Here is a 19,672-nt window from a genome sequence, read left to right on the forward strand (position 1 = left end):
ATAGGGAGGAATACAGTTTGGTCGTCCCCGTTAATTAGGACCTCCTAAGTGTGTGAAACGGTGTGCTCAGAGTGCCTAGTGAGAGGGTGATACTGTGTGCCTATTGAGAGGGTGATACACTATGTGCCCAGTGAGAGGGTGACATTTGGAGTGCTGAGTATGGGGGGGAAATTCTACATAGGCATGAGTGTGTGTGTGTGTGTGTGTGTGTTAATGCCTGGTCCAATGGGGGTGTGAACTGCATGGGATTGCCTTAAATTAAGGAACTAGTTAACTCGGGGGGGGGGGGGGGGGGGAAACAGACTGTGTGGAGGGGGGATAGGTCGTGGCAGGGCCGGTCTCCTAGCGGCCCACTAGTAACCCGCGCAGAGCTGATTAAATTGTGTTTTATGAAATAAATCAAATTCAAATCAAATTTGATTTGTATAGCGTATCGAAATAAAGTGATATATCTTTTTGGTACACTGTGGTCGTGTGAGTGGTATTCTCAGGGTTCTGACATCCGGACCATACCGGTAAAACAAAGGTGGTGGCAGCGGCTCTCAGCCTATCCAGGTTTCATACCTACCAGATAAACTTTATTACAGAATTATATACACCGACTTTACTGAAAGTCCTGCACATACTGGGGGGTGGGGCCGTTCGCAGTCGTTTAGGGCTGCCGGCGGCGAAGATAGCGAGTGAGGGGGAGATCTCTTGTAGGCCGGTAGGCTAAGAATAGTGTTAGGGACTGGGAATAGGTGCCATACAGCCACTCTCCGACTCCAGTTTGGGGCGCTCCTACAGCTTAGGAGCGTTCCACCTTAAGCACTGTGTCGACGGCTCCGTCACTATGAGCCGAGTCGACACGGTGCCACAATGCGCAGACCCCGGGGGAGGGTCTTGCCATCTGGGCAAGTTAAGTGCCTTTTTAAATGTGAACATATATATTGTGTGTGGTTATTGTCCGTGTCTGTGTTTGAGGGGGGGGGGGTTAGGTTTTTAAATAGTCTAAAGCAGCGGGGTTAATTGGTGGGATCTGAGGCTGGGGGAAGTTAGCTGTGGGGTTGGTCAAAGGCAGGCTGGTCGTACCTGTTAATCCAAGCGCCCTAATCATGTGTGCCTACTGAGAGGGTGAAATCATGTGATAGGGTGTAATTACGTAATTACGTAGGGTGTAATTACGTAAGTGCCTGATTAATTTTTATTTAATTAATTTTGCCATTTAGCAGACGCTTTTAATCCAAAGCGATTTACAATTACGAATTACAGGGACATTCCCCCTGGAGTAACTGAAGGCTAAGTGCCTTACTCAAGGGCACACTAGTAGTGGTGAGGTTTCAGGCGGGATTTGAACTCGCAACCTTCCGATCACAAGTCCAACTGTGTGTAATCACTATCCACTAGACCACCACTACCCCCCATTAATTAACTTGGGTAGTCCCACCTCCCCCTTCTCCCACAAATATCCCTCCCGCCAGATACCTCCCACCCACCCGCCCAATCACAACCCCCCCGCCACCCACCCCCACCCCACAGGACCCCGTAGAAGGAGCAAATTGATTAGCCTATAGTAGCGTCTTGAGAATGTTGATAGTTTGGTCCCAGCATGAAACATTGTTAGAGATTGCCCGATGCCTGGGATTGTCACTTTAGAATGAACTTTTGAATTTTGTCAGTTATAAAGCAGCGCATGACTTTTAAAATGAAATGTCAAATGGCTTTGCATTATCATTTTAATATTGACAGCGAATGTGCATACCAGGTACATGAAAATCATATGATTGCATTTGAATTTGAATATTGACTGAAATAATGCATGCAAAAGTGGAACATGCAATTGCAATCTCAAATTGCATTAACATATATGCAAGTCCACTATGCTTCCATAAGAACACACCTAAAGACTGTCAAGCAAATTTTCCAATAGTACTGGGTCCCTGAAACACGGGGACTATGTATAAAAAGGGTTGTAATTTCTAAATAGTGAAAACATTCTGAAGAAAGAAAACATGCTGAGAATCCCTACTTTAACCTCATAGTAATTGTGTGATTTCAAATCCAAACTGTTATAGGGTATAGAGCTAAAGGAAGACAAAAAGCTTCCTCATTCCAATACTTATGGAGGGCACTCACTGTATAGCAGAGTTTTAACTTTTCCAGTATTGTTTTCCACATCATCTCACCTGCCCCATATTGACGGCGTTATGTTGAGCTGACACTGTGAAGATCACCACGGTAACAAATCTGACAACCTCCTCCACTGTGCAAAAGGACTGAGGGAATCCTGCGGGGGTAACATTGGTGGATGAGGAGTAGGGAAGCCAATAGCATGTCTCAATGCCCCACATTAAAGGAGCTGTGTGTAAGTCTGTTGCAATATTTAAGTTAAATACATAAATAGTTAAATATTTATTTCAAGGGATCTCATTTCCCGATCACTACCGATTAAACATAGCCATTACAACCATTTTAAAGCTTGCACCTTTATTATTGCACCTTTAAGGGCACAGTTTCACACAACTTTAAAAAATCCTGTACCTGTGCTGCTGTTTCCGAGGAACCCATGGGTGAAGATCTCACCAATCCACTCCTGAAGCTCAGAGTCCATGGACACGTCATTATCTGAGGGGTAATAGTGCTCCAACATCCCCTGGACAAAGCTGGACACCATAACACAGCACAGAATGCTGAAACATCAGTATGTCTCATAGTATTCATTAAAATAATATTTTACCTCACATTTTCAATAACACTTCCCAAATCTGTGAAAGCTTTTTCATGACGTAAGAATTCTTCCTCAAGGGTAGGAATTGGTCTCTTTGCGAAATCTGGAGGTCTATATACAACCATTTTTATTGTATTTCTTCCACTTGTATACTTCAAGAAATCAGAAAAGACATCAGTGTGGGGAACAATGTAACATTCATCACTCATATCATGCACATGGTATGGTGCTATTTTGACATTAAATTAGTGATGTATAGTGTCTGACGTTAACTTTTCAACCAACATGATGAACAGCATATCCAACACTATAGCGCCACCTGTTGATAATGTTCCACAGCTTCAGGCCGTCATCCCTGTAGTAGAAGTTAGGGATTGATTCCAGTCCTCGTGCAGCGATGTTCTCCGACAGACAGAGAGAGCTGTAGGTCCTGTCTGAGTGAGACGTCTTTATCAGTTTCTTGAACGCCTCCGGTGTCAAAGTCCCCTAAGGAAATGAATAGGCCTACAAGTTAACTGTGATGCAGCATGCTAGTGTTAGCCTGTACATGAATTAACTAACAAGGATTACCTTTGTTCTAGACTTAGACCCCTAGCTGGTGCTGCTCCCTTTATCTACATGTAAATTGCCGTTTTTTTAAAACACTGTTTATACGGTTACTATCAAGCTCTCAGGTATGACTGCATTAGTTTATTAATCATTAATTATTCATTTGGATCTACCGGTTGTGCCTCTTTAGTTACACTTTACATAATGTTGTGAATTTTTAATTTGCTAGAAGAATTAATGTTAATGTTAAGGTTCATACATTAGTTAGGATTCCATCAGGACCGATGAGTTTCTCACGACCAATAATGTTTATATGCAGGGTGTACCGCAAGTGAGGTTTCAGCAACTGGAAAAAGGACAGACAGAGAGAAGAAGGGAGTGAGGAGAAGGCATAGGAAGAAAAAACACAGTGATTAATGCATTTTATAGGAAAGAAAGAATGTTTATATGTTTACATTCAATAAATGCAGCCTGATCATATTTAATTTGAAATAAGCAATAACAGGTAAGCTAATGTTGAAAAGGGCACTTCATGACTATATTGACAACATCAAGTTTGATGGACCATTACATCCAGTTAGGAAACTATTAATGTTGGGCCCCCAATTTCTGCTACTGTTGGTTACCATACCTTGTAGAGGGGGTGTACCGCAGGAAAGTTGCGGAAGGTTGCAATTGCGAAGGCCTCGCCCAGGAAATGAGTTGCAAGCAGATGGTAGTTAATCTGGTATTCATTGAAATCTGCGTTCCTCAGAAATATCTTGGCTAAGAGCCAGTCGTGCTCTGAGTCGCTGGGCAAAAATATAGGGTTCTGCTCTGAGGGCTTCTGCCCAAGCTGTGAGGTCAGAGTAACCAAGATAGTGGAGAGAAGAGAGTGAGAGAGGAAGATATTTGTCATGAATGTCACAACTGATTTAACGTTTGGATGGGATGAGCTTAATTTTTGCATGTTTACTATGTATGACATCATAGTATCATAGTGATCATAGTGGCCACTGCTCACTAACCCTGGGAACAGATTCACTGGGCTGTTAACTCAGACATAAAAGGAAGAACAGTAATGGTGGTTCAAATAAACACAGGTTCCTGTTGTCTTCATGTAATGTATACTGCACTGTCACCTATGTCCATGAAATATGCTTGAATGTACCTGGATGGCGATGGGCAGCAATTTGTCATCTGGGTTCTTGTAGAGCAGGCAGAGAGCAGCAGTGAGAGGCAGTGGTTTACCATTGTCCACATTTGTGGGAAGACCATCAAGACTCTTGTAGTCGCAAAGGAATATGTTCCCTTTCTGCATAGTGGACAAAAGCAGATGGACCACAAATGCTGGAAATTGTTATGTCACATTTAAAGTAGATATCTGCCTAGTCAGCCCATGCTGCCTTTGCCTGGCAACCCATCCTTAGTTAAAACACTCTGCCCATTATTGTTATTGTCTGATGCTTTCGTCCCTGAGATCTCCCCAAATGAAAATCCATTCTTGCCAATCAGCGTCCTTTCAGAAACTTTAACCCATGTGTGGATCGTGGCGCTTCCAATTATGTCAAAGGCCTCTGATTGGTTAGGGACAATCTAATTGCTGATTAATTTATTTTGCATTACACCCCCTGATTATGACTGACAATTTATTATTTTTAATTATTAATAAAATTATAGTGAACAAAGCAAAATGTTGCCAGGCAAATGCAGCATGGGCTGCATTTGTATGTTAAAATCCTTAACATACAGTATATTTAGAAGTTTTAGCCTTGGCTCCTAAGGGTTTATTTACATACCTGCATTTCCATTGCCAGGGAACTCCCGCCCTCCAGGAAGGGCTGTACCATCTCCTCTGTGACAGGGAAGTTGTGAGGAAGCTTTGAGCAACGCTGGATCACATTGGGGTTGGTTCCATTCAGAAACTGGGACCCGAAAAAGTCATCTTCCTTCCAGTGTTCAGAGACATACTCTAGGAGGGAGACATTCATCAATAATGTATAGTTTGTCTTGCATATCCATGTTCATTTTAACGGTGTCCCTCTTAGTACCTGAGATGGGTGTTCTGTTGAACCAAAATACTTCCGTAAGCTTTTCCAAGTCTTTCCACTTCTCGGTGGAGGTGGCTAAACCCTTCAGTTTGAGCTCAGCGATACTAGTGGGGACAGAGCCGAGGAGAGGGGTAAAGGGTTGTTGGTCATGGAAATATCAATTCATTGTATTTCCAATTTGTATGTTGAATTCTTAATCAACTGCTAACCCTAATCTCCAGTAGAACTGAAATGATTGGTTGGGTGTAAGCAATATGGTGACCATTTCACCCAAGGGTTATATTACATATTGTAGAATGCAACAATATCTCCTGTGTAATGCAGGGATGTTTGAAGTATGTTTGCAATGCATGAAGTAGAATAAGGAATGGCATCATGTGTTAATTCTCAGGTGTCTACCTCCACCATCCTCCCCTCATCATCTAGAATGGACAGGGTGAAAAGTGTTATGGGTTGACCTGGAGCGATGGTTTTTAGCATTCATCTCTGAAAAGGCAAATGTGCTGTAGTAGTAGTAGCAGTGGTGGTGCTGTCTACTATGAACTCACGCTACTTTTTTCGTGTAGACAAACTCTGAGATCTTGGAGAAGGAAAATTTAACCTCAGAGGGAAGGTTGGAGGTGTCTTTGTCAACGATGCAATGAGGCGCTCCCTCAGAATACTCAGTCCACCTATGGGCAGGATGCAAACATGCACACACATGCACACACACACACACACACACACACACACACACAAACACACACATTCAGGTACACATACTCTATGTCACAACTCCGCCCCTGGCTCATCAGCCTTCTATCAGTGGTGCCAGGTGTGGCCGGTTAAGACCGCGACTGGCTTCTACTTAAGCTCTGCACCTGCTTCCAGTCAATGCCAGATCGTAGCCATTTATGGTTGGTTCAAGTGCTCGTACCCTCTATTCTACTCGTTACCCGTTACCCTAGCCTAACCCTATTCTCCCTGTTCCCCGTTGAAGGATTCCCTGCCTGCCGACCTCCTGCCTGCCTGACTACCCTGCTTCCTGCCTGACCCCTGCCTGCCTGATACTACTCCTCCTGTCTGATCCTCTGCCTGCCTGCCGACCATTCCTCCTGCCTGACCCACCGCCTGTCTGACGACCCTTCCTCCTGCCTGACCCACCGCCTGTCTGACGACCACTCCGCCTGCCTGATCCCCTGCCTGTCTGACTACCTGCCTGCCTGCCTGACCCCCTGCCTGTTCTACCAACCTCCAGCCTGCTTCCCCTGACACCCCTACCCTTATATAATAAATTACTATATTGCTGTACTACCTGTTCTCTGGTGTCTGCTTCTGGGTTCCGCCCTCTGGTCGTGACACTCTATGTACATAAATACACACTGTAGCATTCCCTCGCCTCGGCCAGACAACAGGTGCCGCGGAGAAGGCAATCACCGCAACGCTACCCAATCAGCCCGACTCGGCGCATCTGGGTGGTTCGGAGGAGCGGGCTGAAAAGGGGCCGATAACCAGCAGATGAGGGGGGATGGTGACGAGAGTACGCAGAACGAGAACGGCTCCCCCAACCCCGAACGCAAGACGAGCGCTACCTGAGTCCCTCTCCTCCCCCTGCCCTGACTTGGAGCGAGCCAGCCTGGTGCACGTGAAGGACTGTATCCTAAGTTAAGGCCGATTTAAGCTTCTGCGTCGAATTTACGCGCGTAGCCTACGTAGCCTACGTAAGGGGTCTCCAAGTTTATAGTTCTACGACGTTGGTCCGCGGACCGCGTCGCGTTGGTCGGTGTACTCATAGCGGCATAGAAAATATGCTTTTCTTATTCTATCTCGTTAACGGTACATTACTAAGACTCCATTCAAAGTTCAGTGTGTTCAGCATGCTATTCTCGTCATGGAGAATTTTAGTTTGGAATTCTAACCCATTCTGACACGGAGATATTCGGCCGTAAGTGACGGGTCCCCCCCCCCCCGCGCTGCTGCGCGCACCACCGCTTCCTGGTGGATGAAACTCCCGTTGACAGCAAGTTCTTCCCGGGAATTCGCTCCTAGCTGTGTCGATCGTGATAGGAGTGTCGTATCGACACCATTCAAATGGTTTCAGATTCCCTGTCCTCTCCCCTATCCGGACACGTTTGAATTGTCATCCTAACCCACGGTAAACCACAGTTATTAACCCGCAAAGGGTGCCTCGTAAATGTGAATCGCGCTCCTTATAGGAAGGCTTAGGCTTCCATAGGGTGCTCTACTCAAAGCGGCATAATAGCGATTTTTTTTGTTTGTTATGCTTGTTGTAAATAAAAGTTCTATGATGCATTGAAATGACATTAAACTAAGATAATACGATGGTTATCATAATTTTTCAAATCTTTATTAATAAGTAACTACAGAAAAGGTAAATGACATTTCTGTCATGGCTTCCGCATTTTGGCCTACGAGAGTCGGAATCTTGTCGGAATCATGTGCTACCAAGCGGACCAATCACAGAGCTTACGGTTGCGTAGAAACTGACGCGTAGTTACATTTTTGGAGATGTGCGCGTCAACCCTCTCCGTAGGCAACGCAAGGCCACGCAGAAGTTTAAATCTGCTTTTACCCTCTGAGAGAGGACGTATATCAGTTAACCCCTTGTTGCTTGTTGGATTATTCTTGTTTTCTCATTTGGATTATATTAATGGACTAATCGTGTGTTCCCCTCTGGTTTATGTCAGTGGTTTATTCCTGTTTTTCCCTTTTGGATTTTACCCTTGGATTACCCTTTTTTACGCCCCCTCCAGGCGAGGGCAGGGTTCGAGTGAACCAGTAGAGAAATCCTACCAATACTCTATATACTGTACTCTGACTTGTGTGATCTCTAGCCGGGGGGTGTGTTGACGCCGGTCCAGGCGAGGGCATACTACAACCCATAAAAAACTACATCGCACAAATGAGGATTGATGGTGTGCCATGTTGCTCTGTGGAGCCCTCCTAGTCACCACTCACTTGTACAGTTCCTTACGAAGCTCCACCTCCTTTATCCGGTGTTCCACCAGCATGGAATGCTCATCCTCAAAAAATCTTGTGGCTGTGAAGTGAAGAAGGCCACAGCAAAGACAAATAATTGATGTTAGGTGAGACAAGTCAGAGAAAATGGCCAAACTTGTTTCATTTACATATGGAAATGTAACTGCTGCTTACATTTATGTAAGGCCATGGACTAGAATGAAACAGTCAAAAGATATAATAATCATCACATCTGCTGATAACAGACATCAAGGATGGGAACACTGGACTATACTGGGCTAAGGACAAACCTTTCCCCCCTCTCAGCTCCACAAGCTCCCCCCTGGACACCCATCTGTGACAGGGAAAGAGGATGACATCATCCTCGGGCGTCGTCACAACCACCTTGGAGCAGAACCACTCTTCTTCCGGCAGGAGAAGGTACTGCTCTTTCTCTAGCTTGACTAGAAGGAGGCGGCCTAGACAGGAGCTGGTGGTCACGGTGTAGGTCCCCGTCTGTGTGGAGAATGGAGTCATAGCAGGGTCATTTTTTTTTATAGGATGCCATTTGGACTTCATAACTTGTGAAAAAGAAATTTATTTAATCTATATTTTATGTTCTATTATATAAAGGACATATCTAGCTTACTGAAAAACATAGTGGTCGAGCTCAGGCACCTAAATTGTATTTTATTTAGAATACCCTCTGTTAGTTGAATAGGGCTAACAGAGTGGACACTAACAGGGTGGACATGTTGAGTTAAAGTTAGCCTTTAGCCTGCCTGTGTTAGCATAATGCCTAGAATGACCATGAATACTTGATGAGGAATCTAATTTGCACTAAATACTTTTTTTGAAATTATTACATTTGATTGATCTCCTCAATATTTAGGCCTAACAGGGTGAACACGTTATGGTCAACCACATTAAACTCACTTGATAAAAACATCAAAATCAGATGGTAAAAGAGGTAGAAAATCACACAGCTTAGCACATTTGAAATCCCCTCCACTGATGTGATGTCACCTCATGAGAGTGATGTGATTGAGAAATATGGTTTTCTTTTAAATATCACAGCTTAACAGGGTGGACAGTGACCGCAGGGACAAACATACAACTTTTTTTTTGTATAAATATATATATATTTTTAATAACAACTATATTTGATTTCAATAGATATTGATCAGGAAAATGAAATAATAATAACATATTTGGAAATGTATATGTTTTTATACGATATAGAGCAGTGCAGGCTGGTGGAGGCAGAAATTGGAGGATGGGCTCCTTGTAATGGAATGAATTAGCACACAGTAAAAAAAATAATTCATACATACAATAACCATAATATCATAGGTAGAGTAGGTGTCAAAAGTGTCCTGATTCCTTTCCATGCATTGCATCGAGACCCCCTCCGATTTCTGCCTCCACTGCTGTATGTCCACATCATCGTGTCATTCTAGTATTCAAGTCTTACCCTGTTTTTTATTTTGATAATCTGACGTGATTAATTAATAAAAGAATAAGTGAACATGATTAACTACTATATTTAAACCTTCATTCCCCCAAAAAATCTCACCGTCCCAGATCTGAAGTCTCTGCCATAGCTGTCCAGGTTTGTGCGCTCGCTCTCTCCCTCGGTTCCAAAAAGTGTGGCGTATATGTAGTCAGACGTGCATGCAAGTGACATATCACCTGTAGTCACCTCCAGTTTGTACTCAGCCATGGCAGTTTAGTGTAAGATCACTGAAAAATCACAGAGAAAGTAGCAATAAAGATTATTTCTAATTCTTACAAGATTATTAGTCATTTGATAGCATTATCACGTTATCATATTTTTAAGAATTCACCCAATGGTTTAGAAACAGAGGCTAAAGAAGAACGTACCAATATCACAAATGTCTCTCTGTCTCTCTCTCGTTCGACCTTACCTGAGAAGTGACAGAGAATGTTATACTCTGATACGTTTGTATCCAATACCAAGCCTAGCAGGAAATTCTGGTTTCATCCTATCTGTTGTGACAGGCTGAAGCATGTTTATGGTGGTTGTTTGCTGATTCCAGGTTGCGCACTTCTCTGTCATCTGCTCCTTCCTGATATCCTCAATACTCACATGTATTTCGACCTACCTCGTTTTTATGCACCTACAGTTGATAGAACACCAACATAAATGGTTGAAAGAATTACCCCCATATGAAAACACAAAAGGGCATACATTCAGCACATTTATTTATACATTACTTGACACCTCACTTACACATTTTCATTGACACATTACTGCATTGTTATTTACAATTGATATTACGTATTGACTTAAATGTCACTTGCACATTTTCATTTAAATATTATTGTATGTATGTTCATTTACATATGTATGTATTACTTGAATGAGATGTACACATCACTTACACATTTTTAGAGGCTACTGGATTTTGAGAGAGAGAGAGAGAGAGATAAAAGAGGAAGAAATTGTGTCATAATGGGGGTCTCTTGCATTCGTAAGGGACTTGTTGTACACATAGGTCGCAGACTTAGCATTCCTCAACACCTGAGAAGGAGAACCTCTCCTGCTCCTTCCTGATATTCTCAATACTCATATCTATTTCCACCTACATCGTTTTTATGCACCTAGAACACAAACATAAATGGTTGAAAGAATTTCAACACATCCATGCTATTTAATGCAACAGCAATGTCAGAAAGATTCCCCAAATTAGAATGGGATAATAATCTCACTCTGGTCAAATTGATTGCACAGGATCAGGTTGCGTCTTGGTTCGTTGGTCAGTCTTGGTCATTCGATTTTCCTTTCAGAAACGGATATAAAACAAAAACAAAAAATAGTGGTTATTGGATTTTATTTTTTAAATCGAACATTTTCCGTTTTTCCTTTTCATGGTCAAAAAGGGATGAACAACAAAGAATGATGCCCTTTGGAAGATTAAACCTCTTAAACAGAGTGCAATAATTTTAACAGAAATCCACATGAAAATGTATGCAATCATTACATTACAACATTATATTCTGTGACTGTGATCAAACCTGGACCCGATGTCCACTACAAGGGACATAATTTGTTTTTTAATGTTGCTGCAACATGTTTTTTTCAACCCCAATACTTCAATTATATATATAACGCGTATAACAAACGTTGCAGCTCAAAGTGCTCCAGAATGTCAAAAAAATAAAATCTTCTGGGTCTCAGAAGGTTGGAAGGAAATTCTGGATCCATCCTAGCAGGTGTGACAGGCTGAAGCATGTCTAATTCTGGCCTTTGGTTGTTTACTGAATACTTAACAGATTCCTGGATGGGGGCAGTTCGGCGGTGTGCGTCCTCCCCAGGCCACACCGCACACCTCAGCAACCATGGCGCCTAGGAAGCAAATTAAGAGGGTGAAGAGAGCCAGGGGAAGGAGACAGAAGGGAGGGGCTGAATAACCAGGCTAAGACAACACGAAAAAAAAGAAACTGGCTTAACTGTGAACTTGATGATGGAGTTAGAGCCATGCATCGACACGCAGTCGTAGGTGAAGAGGGAGTAGAAGAGAGGGCTCAGCAGGCAGCCTTGAGGCACGCTGGTGTTGGAGGAGGAGTGGTTGTCTACCATGACGAGGTGGGGTCTGATGGTTAGGAAGTCTAGGATCCTGTTGCAGAGCAGTGTTTCCCCTAGGGGGGGGGGGGTGAAGATAACTCAGCATTAAGGGTTGGATTGGGGGTAAGACCCTACGACATACTAGTGTCATGTCCAGGGGGTGTATTTGTACATCAAGCCGCCTCACGCTACGGAAACAGGAGATAGGCTCCATATGTGACAGGGCATGGTTAAAAAGTCCGCAAGTAGGGCAAAATCATTTTTCAAATCGTTTTTTCCAGATTATGAAAGGGTAGATTGTAAGCTTTAAAATGATGTGTCATACATTGAAATCTGAAAGTCATGGATATTTGAATGTTGATACCCCCTGAACCACTGTACTGAGATATCCAGCCTCAAAGTCTTCAGAGACGTTTTTCACAGAGGTAATGGGTGGGAACAATAGCTGGTTAACTCCACCCTAGTCACTCCCTCAAGACAACCACACCCTCAAGACAACCACTCCCCCATTACACTACCTGTCATTATCTACCTGCAGGGGCGGACTGGGATAAAAAATCAGCCCTGGCATTTGCGACACAACAGCCCTATTTCCAAACGCAACACGCAACACGGATTGTTAACATAAAAAGTCAGAGGACAGATGCCAAACTACCGACATGTTTGCTGTAATTATATGTATTATCAGTAGGCAGTCATCAGTCAATATCTCTTTCAATAGCCTTTTCACACCGAATGTACTTTTTTGTGCTATTTTCGGCCCAATACATGCGAATTTCGGTGCATTCCTACTTCCAACTACACTTGCTCCCTGCATCCAGTTGTTGCACATTAACTGCATCGCTCTCATCAAATTCCCCCATTCTGAAAATGAAAGCAGTGTAACGTTAACTGCTGTTATAAACGGAATGATGACATGAGGTGCGTGTCCACTGGCGATATAGAGCTGACTACGATAGTTATGGAGATATACTCCAGTTCTATGAGTGGAGCGGAGCCCCATAGGGGAGCTCTGCTCCTATTGGTTTACCCCGCTACCTAAAGTAGCCAATGACTGAATTTGTCGATGTCCGCGCCCGCCCTGGGGTGCTATAAAAGGGACGTCCTTCGTTCCCTCATTCTCCCAAACATACAATACAGCCGGGTTTGAACAAGTCGAAGTGGGCCAGCAGCCCTATGGGGCTCCGCTCCACTCATAGAACTGGAGTATATCTCCATAACTATCCTTCTATATCATGGAGCTCCGCCCCATAGGGGAGCTCTGCTCCTATTGGTTTAGGGCCCTGGGCATCCGCGATGCAGAACTGCGTGGATGGCCCGGACGATATCAAATGTTTTGGGCCGCGGTCTGCTGAAGTAAGTTATTTTCAATGAAAATCACCAGAGACAAAATTACAATTATATATATATTTTTTATATAATACATTCTGAGCGGCCCAGAGTCTCGCGGCCCTCCTGGCATTTGCCAGGCTTGCCCGGTGGCCAGTCCGCCACTGGACATGGCTGGAATCCACAAAGTAAGAACCACTCCATATCATCCGAGAGGGAACCCAGTTGAACGATTCAACCGGACATTGTTGGATATGCTTGGAACTCTCACGGATCAAAACAAAACTCACTGGAAGGATTTTGTGAAACCTCTTGTACATGCATACAATTGCACTAAAAATGATGTCACCGGATTTTCACCTTACGAACTAACGTTCGGACGCCAACCACGACTCCCAGTCGACTTAGCTTTTGGGCTACCTCTTGTTGAGAATCAACATACTTCTCATTCTCAGTATGTTCAGAATCTTAAGTCTCACTTAGAGGAAAGCTACAAAATGGCGACTAGAAATGCAGAGAAAGTCATGCAAAGAAACAAAACCAGATTCGACAAGCATGTCAGGGCCTCTGATTTAACTATGGGAGATTGTGTCTTGGTCAGAAATGTACGTCTGAGAGGAAAACATAAACTTGCAGACAAATGGGAATCTGATGTTTATGTTGTTGTAAAGAGAGCTGGAACTCTGCCTGTCTATACAGTCAGGGCCGAAGATAAAGATAGTCCTCTTCGAACACTACACAGAGACCTTCTACTTCCTTGTGGGTACTTACCTGCACCAAAAGAAACCGAAATTCCATCTGTGAAACAAAATCGACCAAGAACTCGCTTGAATCTGGATCCAGACACTTCTACAGATCTCTTGGAGGAGGATGAAATCTTTACACCCCACTGGTACAGTGGGTCGGGTAGCTCTGAGCCATGCAGATTCACAACTGTAATTGACATTCCAAAAGTACCTTATAATGGTGTCCCTACTCCTTTGGAGGATGGGGCTGAGCCTACTGTTCAGAGTCTATCTGACGTGTCTGAACTAGATGACAGCCCTGAGAGATCAAACTCACCTGACGTTGCTGAGGCTGCTGATCGTTCAAACTTGGCTGTTGGGCCCGATTTAAATGTGGCAGCCGTTGACGCTGCTGGAGACGGAGCCAATTCTCTTGCATCTTCTGACGACGGCGAGCTTGGACTCCCTGGACGTTCGAGTGGAACCGGGGAACCTCCGGATCGACTGGACTGTGCAGGGCCTGGACACTCTGTGGTAGATGCTGTCCAGTCGCTGTTTCAGGGGTTGAATGAATGAATGAATGAATGAATGAATGAATGGACTTTATGAATGAATGGACTTTATTGTCATTGCTACAGTACAGGTACCAAACAACGAAATTTAGGAGGGGTGGCTCCCCTGGTGTTAGGAAAGGGAAAGAAAAAAAAACTTAAAAAAAAAAAATCACAAGAAGGGAAGGAGCTGGTTTACATAAATAAAGGCTATGTACACAATCCACTGTACTATACTGTACAGATAGACGACTAGGGTTGTCATATTGCACAATAGTATTGTTTCACGTTATTTAAAGTGTCACAGTTTGCAGGCTTGAAATGTACATGTTTGTGCCTCAGCACTACACCTGATTTTTTCAGTCCAGCAGCTGCCATACAATCCGTCCAGACTGTCCAGGGCCCAGAACTTAGGTCTTTGCTGTGTTCAGGGCCTGGACGGCCCTGTGGTAGAAGCTGTTCTTCAGTCTGTTTGTCTTAGCGGCCAGGGTCCTGAACCGCCTTTTCGAGGGCAGCCTGGTAAAGTGTACGTACCCAGGGTGGGTCGGGTCCCTGGAGATCTTGGAGGCCTTCCTGAGACAGCGTGTGTTGTACAGCTCTTCCAGAGAGGGGAGGGGGGCGCCGGTGATCTTCTGTGCTGTTCTCACGACTCTCTGTAGCGCATTTCTCTCCGCTGTTGTGCAGCTGGAGAACCAGTTGCAGATGCCGTAGGTGAGGATGCTCTCCACTGCGCCGCGGTAAAAGGTCACCAGTATCTCCTGCTTGCTGTGTTCCTTCCTGAGGCATCTCAGGGTGTATAGCCGCTGTTGTGCCCTCTTGATGGTGCCTTTTGTGTTGTCCTTCCAGGTCAGGTCATCCCGCATGTGCATCCCCAGGAATCGGAGGGTTGAGACTCTCTCCACGCTCTCTCCGTCTATGAGCAGGGGCTGGATCTCGGACTTTTTCCTCCTGAAGTCTACGATGATTTCCTGGGTCTTTTTTTTGTGATCAAGATTTTTTATTGCTTTTAGCAACACATAACAACGACAATACAGAACAAGAAAGGAAGGGAGGGAAAAAATAAAGAAAACAAAAAAGAAAAGGGGTAGTGTAGCAGACAAGTCACAGCCAAATAGTAGAAATACAACACAATCCGGATTGGGGTAAGTGGAAAATCAAATCATAGAGCAGTCAGGTTAGTCAAGTTCAATGAATAAGCCTTCCACGCATCAACTGTACTGGGCCTTGCTTTGTTCAATCTGGCCGTTGTGCACTCAAGATTCACAATCCCCTGTAAAGAGTAAAACCAAAAAGTGTTCATACTGAAATCAGGTGTCATCCAATGTTGAAGAATAGTTTTTTTTGCAGAGGTGAAACCAGCAAATAGCATTTTCTTTTGCGTAATACTTAAATCGAAATCAGAGTCATCATTGAGCAAACATAAACATGGATTAGGAACATAGTCAATCTTAAATAACTTGGACATTACAGAATTGACATGGTTCCAAAAGTTGGCCACGACTGGACACTCCCAGAACATATGGAGAAATGAACCCGGTGTGGGGGTAGGGCAGAATTGACAGTAGTAGTTGGGTTGTAGTTTCATTAAGTATCTTCTATATGGTGTAGCATAGGCCCTGTGGATGACTTTAAAATGAATTAACTGATGAGCTAAGTTATTGTGTCCCAGTTTGGGTGGAAATCCAATTCACCAAGCTCTCGGCTCCATAAAGCCTCAACCGCAAGTGGTTTTTTAATTGCGTCCATTAGATTGCGATATATTCTGGATACACAGCCACGAGAGGTTGGGGTATGTTCAATCCAGGCTATCATGGGGTGAGTTGGAAGTGGGGAGCGCCAAGGCACTCCATAGGCCTTGAGTGAGGACCTCAGCTGTAGATAGACAAAATATGATGACGCTGGAAGGACAAACTTAGTTTGGAGGTGCTGGAATTAAACTAGGCCATCATTGTCATACAGGTCTCTGAGAGTATTTACACCCCGAGAGCTCCATGTTTGCTGGGTGAATGGTCGGTTACCCGACATTACGTTTTGGTTATTCCATAGAGGAGTGGAGGAACAGAATCGCAAGGAACCTCCCATGATTTTCTCAGACGCTTTCCACACCTTAAGGGCGTTATCTATAATGCAACCAAATCTATGACTGAGAGTCCTACGTCCAGTGCCTGAGAAAAGTAAGTCCTCTAATCTGACTGGACTGACCAGGCCTGCCTCTATTGACCTCCAAGGTACTTTTGAATTTGGATTCACCCAGGTGCGTAAGGCTTGAGTCTGGAAAGCTAAATAATACATCTTAAAATCTGGAATTGCCATCCCACCCGACAATTTGGGTTGTTGCAAAGTTGTAAGACGGATTCTCGAGCGTTTGCCAGCCCATATGAACCTTGAGACCAACGAATTAATATCATCAAAGTATTTGGGTGGTGGGGGTAATGGTAACATGGAAAACAGGAAGTTGATCCTTGGCAAAACATTCATCTTGATTATCGTGGCTCTGCCCTGAAGAGATATTTTGAGGCTATCCCATCTTTGAATGTCCGTTTTGATTTTGTTCAAGGTTACATCAAAGTTGTCTTTAATTATCCGTGGTATGGTTGGGTATATAGTGATGCCAAGGTAAGTAAATTTATCTTTCACTGGGATATGTCTAGGGAGACAGGAGGTTCTTGCTGAAGGACTAAGGGGCATTAGAATTGACTTCGTCCAGTTAATCTTATAGCCTGACAATCTACCGAAATCTTCAAACATTTCTAACACATGGGGGGCAGAAGTATCAATATTATCTAGAAATAATAGAATGTCATCAGCAATGAGATGTAGTGGCTATGATCTAGAATTTAAATGGTGGAAATGCAAGTACTCTGTCTGATGGCCTCGGCTAAGGGCTCAAGAGAGAGACAGAACAGGAATGGTGACAATGGGCAGCCCTGCCTAGCCGAGCGCTCCAGTTGGATTGGAGGGGAAATAACATTACCTGTGAGAACAGAAGCGGTTGGTGCATTATACAAAGTCTTAATCATAGCAATGAAATTAACCCTAAAGCCAAGATGGTCTAAAACAGCCCACATGTAGTTCCATTCAAGCCGATCGAAAGCCTTCTCAGCGTCAAGCGAGAATACTGCACAGGGGCTGGGAGAGCTATCGGTTAAATTGATGATATGAAGCAGTCTGCGCATATTGTCAGATGCAAGGCGTCCCTTCATGAACCCTGTCTGGTCTTCACTGATCAAGGCGTCTGTTACAGCCTCCAATCGTATAGCCAAAACCTTAGCATACAGTTTCTGGTCACACGAGATCAGGGAGATAGGCCTGTAGCTAGAGCACTCCAAAGAGTCTCTCCCCTTTTTTAACAAAAGAGAGATAAGGGCAACTTTTTGATCTCTGTGAAAATCACCTCTAGATATAGCATCATTAAAGGAGTCCATAATAAGAGGACCTATCAACTCCCAAAGTACTAAATACAGTTCTGGTGGAAGACCATCTAAGCCCGGCGATTTTCCTTTCTGTAGAGATTGAAGGGCATTGTGTAGCTCCTTTAAGTCAAGAGGGCAGTCAAGAACTTCCCTTTCAGTCTGTGATATCTTAGGTAAATTGAGGCCATGAAGGAACGCCTTGCAGCGAGATGTATCATAATCTATGTCAGATTGGTACAGGTTGGAGTAAAATGTTTGAAATATACTATTCACAGCTTGGGGAGCAGTATGAACAGTGCCCGCAGAGTCTCTAATAGCATTTATAGAGGCTTTGCTTTCATTCTCCTTCAGTCTCAGTGCCAATAAGCGGCTGGGCCTTTCAGCATCAAAATAATATCTCTGTCTCGTTCTAAGAAAGATAAATTCAGCCTTTGAGAGAGATATAGCATTATATTCTCCTTTGAGACAAGCGAGCCGTGTGGCTTGATCTTCTGTAAAATTTTGTTTTTGTAAATGTTCTACTGTTTTTATTTCCTTCTCTAGCTCATTAAAACGCTTGTTACGTGCTTTAGAGAGAGTGGAGGAGAACGAAATACAAAGGCCCCTGAGAAAACATTTGGTTGTTTCCCACAAAATTTGAGGATTGTCACACTGTGCTCTGTTTATAGCAAGAAATACTTCAAGTTCAGCTTTAAGAAAGATCGAAAAGTGAGAAAAGTAACTGTCAACAAAGTGGTGTTAAACCGCCACCTAGTGGCCTTGTCAGTATTAGCAGAGAGCTGAATCTTGCATGACACAGGTGAGTGATCAGACAACAGTATTGGCAGAATATCAATTGGGGACATGGAGGGAATGAGGGATGGGCTTACAAAAATGAAATCAATTCTGGAAAAAGATTTATGTCTGTTAGAATAAAATGTATAATTTCTGGCCTTATTATTCTGAATTCTCCACACATCAACAACGTTTAAATCCGTTATAAATGAATTTAGAAGTGCAGTTGATTGTGAGCTTACATTAACTGGAGAGGACCTGTCTAATGAGGGATCGAGGACAGAATTGAAGTCACCACCTACTATTAAATGATAGCCTACAGAGTTTTCTAACAATGTGTTACTGATATCTGGTAGAAACTCTGCGTCGACTTCATTAGGGGCATAAATGGAGGCTAGCATCAATTTAACCTGGTTTATTATCGTCTTTATGTAAACAAATCGGCCCTGTTTGTCATTTCTTATCTGATCAAGAGTCAAATGCAACCTCCTGTCAACCAAGACGAGCACACCCCGGGTCTTATTTTGAGCGCAAGAGTGCGCAATAACTTGAATGTTTGTTCTGAAAACGTGTAACGTCACATTCCTTAAGATGTGATTCCTGTATTAGAGCTATGGAGACTTTCTTACGGTGGAGGAATTCTAGAATCCGCGTTCTCTTTATAGCCGAGTTAAGCCCGTTCACATTCCAGCACATAACAGTTAGGTCAGACGCCATGGGATTCTAATGAGCAAATACAGAATATCTGAATGAAATGAAAGTTTTGGTCATGACTACTTAGTATTTCTATCAGTACAGTAAAAGTCCAATCCGTTACGCGACTTGTCCGTGGGGAGGGAGAAAAACAAATGAAGAGAAAAATACAATGTACAAAAAAGTTAGCAAACCGCGAAGGTAACCTACAGGCTTGCCAAAACATAAACATTCTCTGAGACGTGACTCAGTCTATTGCAACGCTGTAGCCCACAAATCGGCTCAATACACCACCTGCTAGTTATAACAATGAGTCTTTATCGAACTTAAAGAATCATATCATCCCCTCAAAAA

General features: G+C 43.5%; 1 protein-coding gene across 1 annotated transcript in view; it reads right to left on the reverse strand.

Moving 5' to 3' along the window:
• LOC308152186 (hydroperoxide isomerase ALOXE3-like) overlaps positions 1-9,967 on the reverse strand; it is a gene marked incomplete at both ends in the record, with an annotated part of 37,511 nt that extends 27,544 nt beyond the window's left edge. Inside the window, 8 exons of the mRNA XM_080525107.1 lie at positions 2,166-2,266; positions 2,521-2,642; positions 3,027-3,193; positions 3,888-4,091; positions 4,407-4,550; positions 5,035-5,207; positions 8,556-8,760; positions 9,821-9,967. Coding sequence (XP_080381233.1) covers positions 2,166-2,266; positions 2,521-2,642; positions 3,027-3,193; positions 3,888-4,091; positions 4,407-4,550; positions 5,035-5,207; positions 8,556-8,760; positions 9,821-9,967 — 1,263 coding nt within the window. The remainder of the gene's footprint in view (positions 1-2,165; positions 2,267-2,520; positions 2,643-3,026; positions 3,194-3,887; positions 4,092-4,406; positions 4,551-5,034; positions 5,208-8,555; positions 8,761-9,820) is intronic.
• Between the last annotated feature and the right edge of the window lie 9,705 nt (positions 9,968-19,672).

Source organism: Nansenia antarctica (assembly GCF_963989245.1).
Source record: "Nansenia antarctica genome assembly, chromosome: 1".
In the NCBI taxonomy this organism is placed as follows: Eukaryota; Metazoa; Chordata; class Actinopteri; order Argentiniformes; family Microstomatidae; genus Nansenia; species Nansenia antarctica.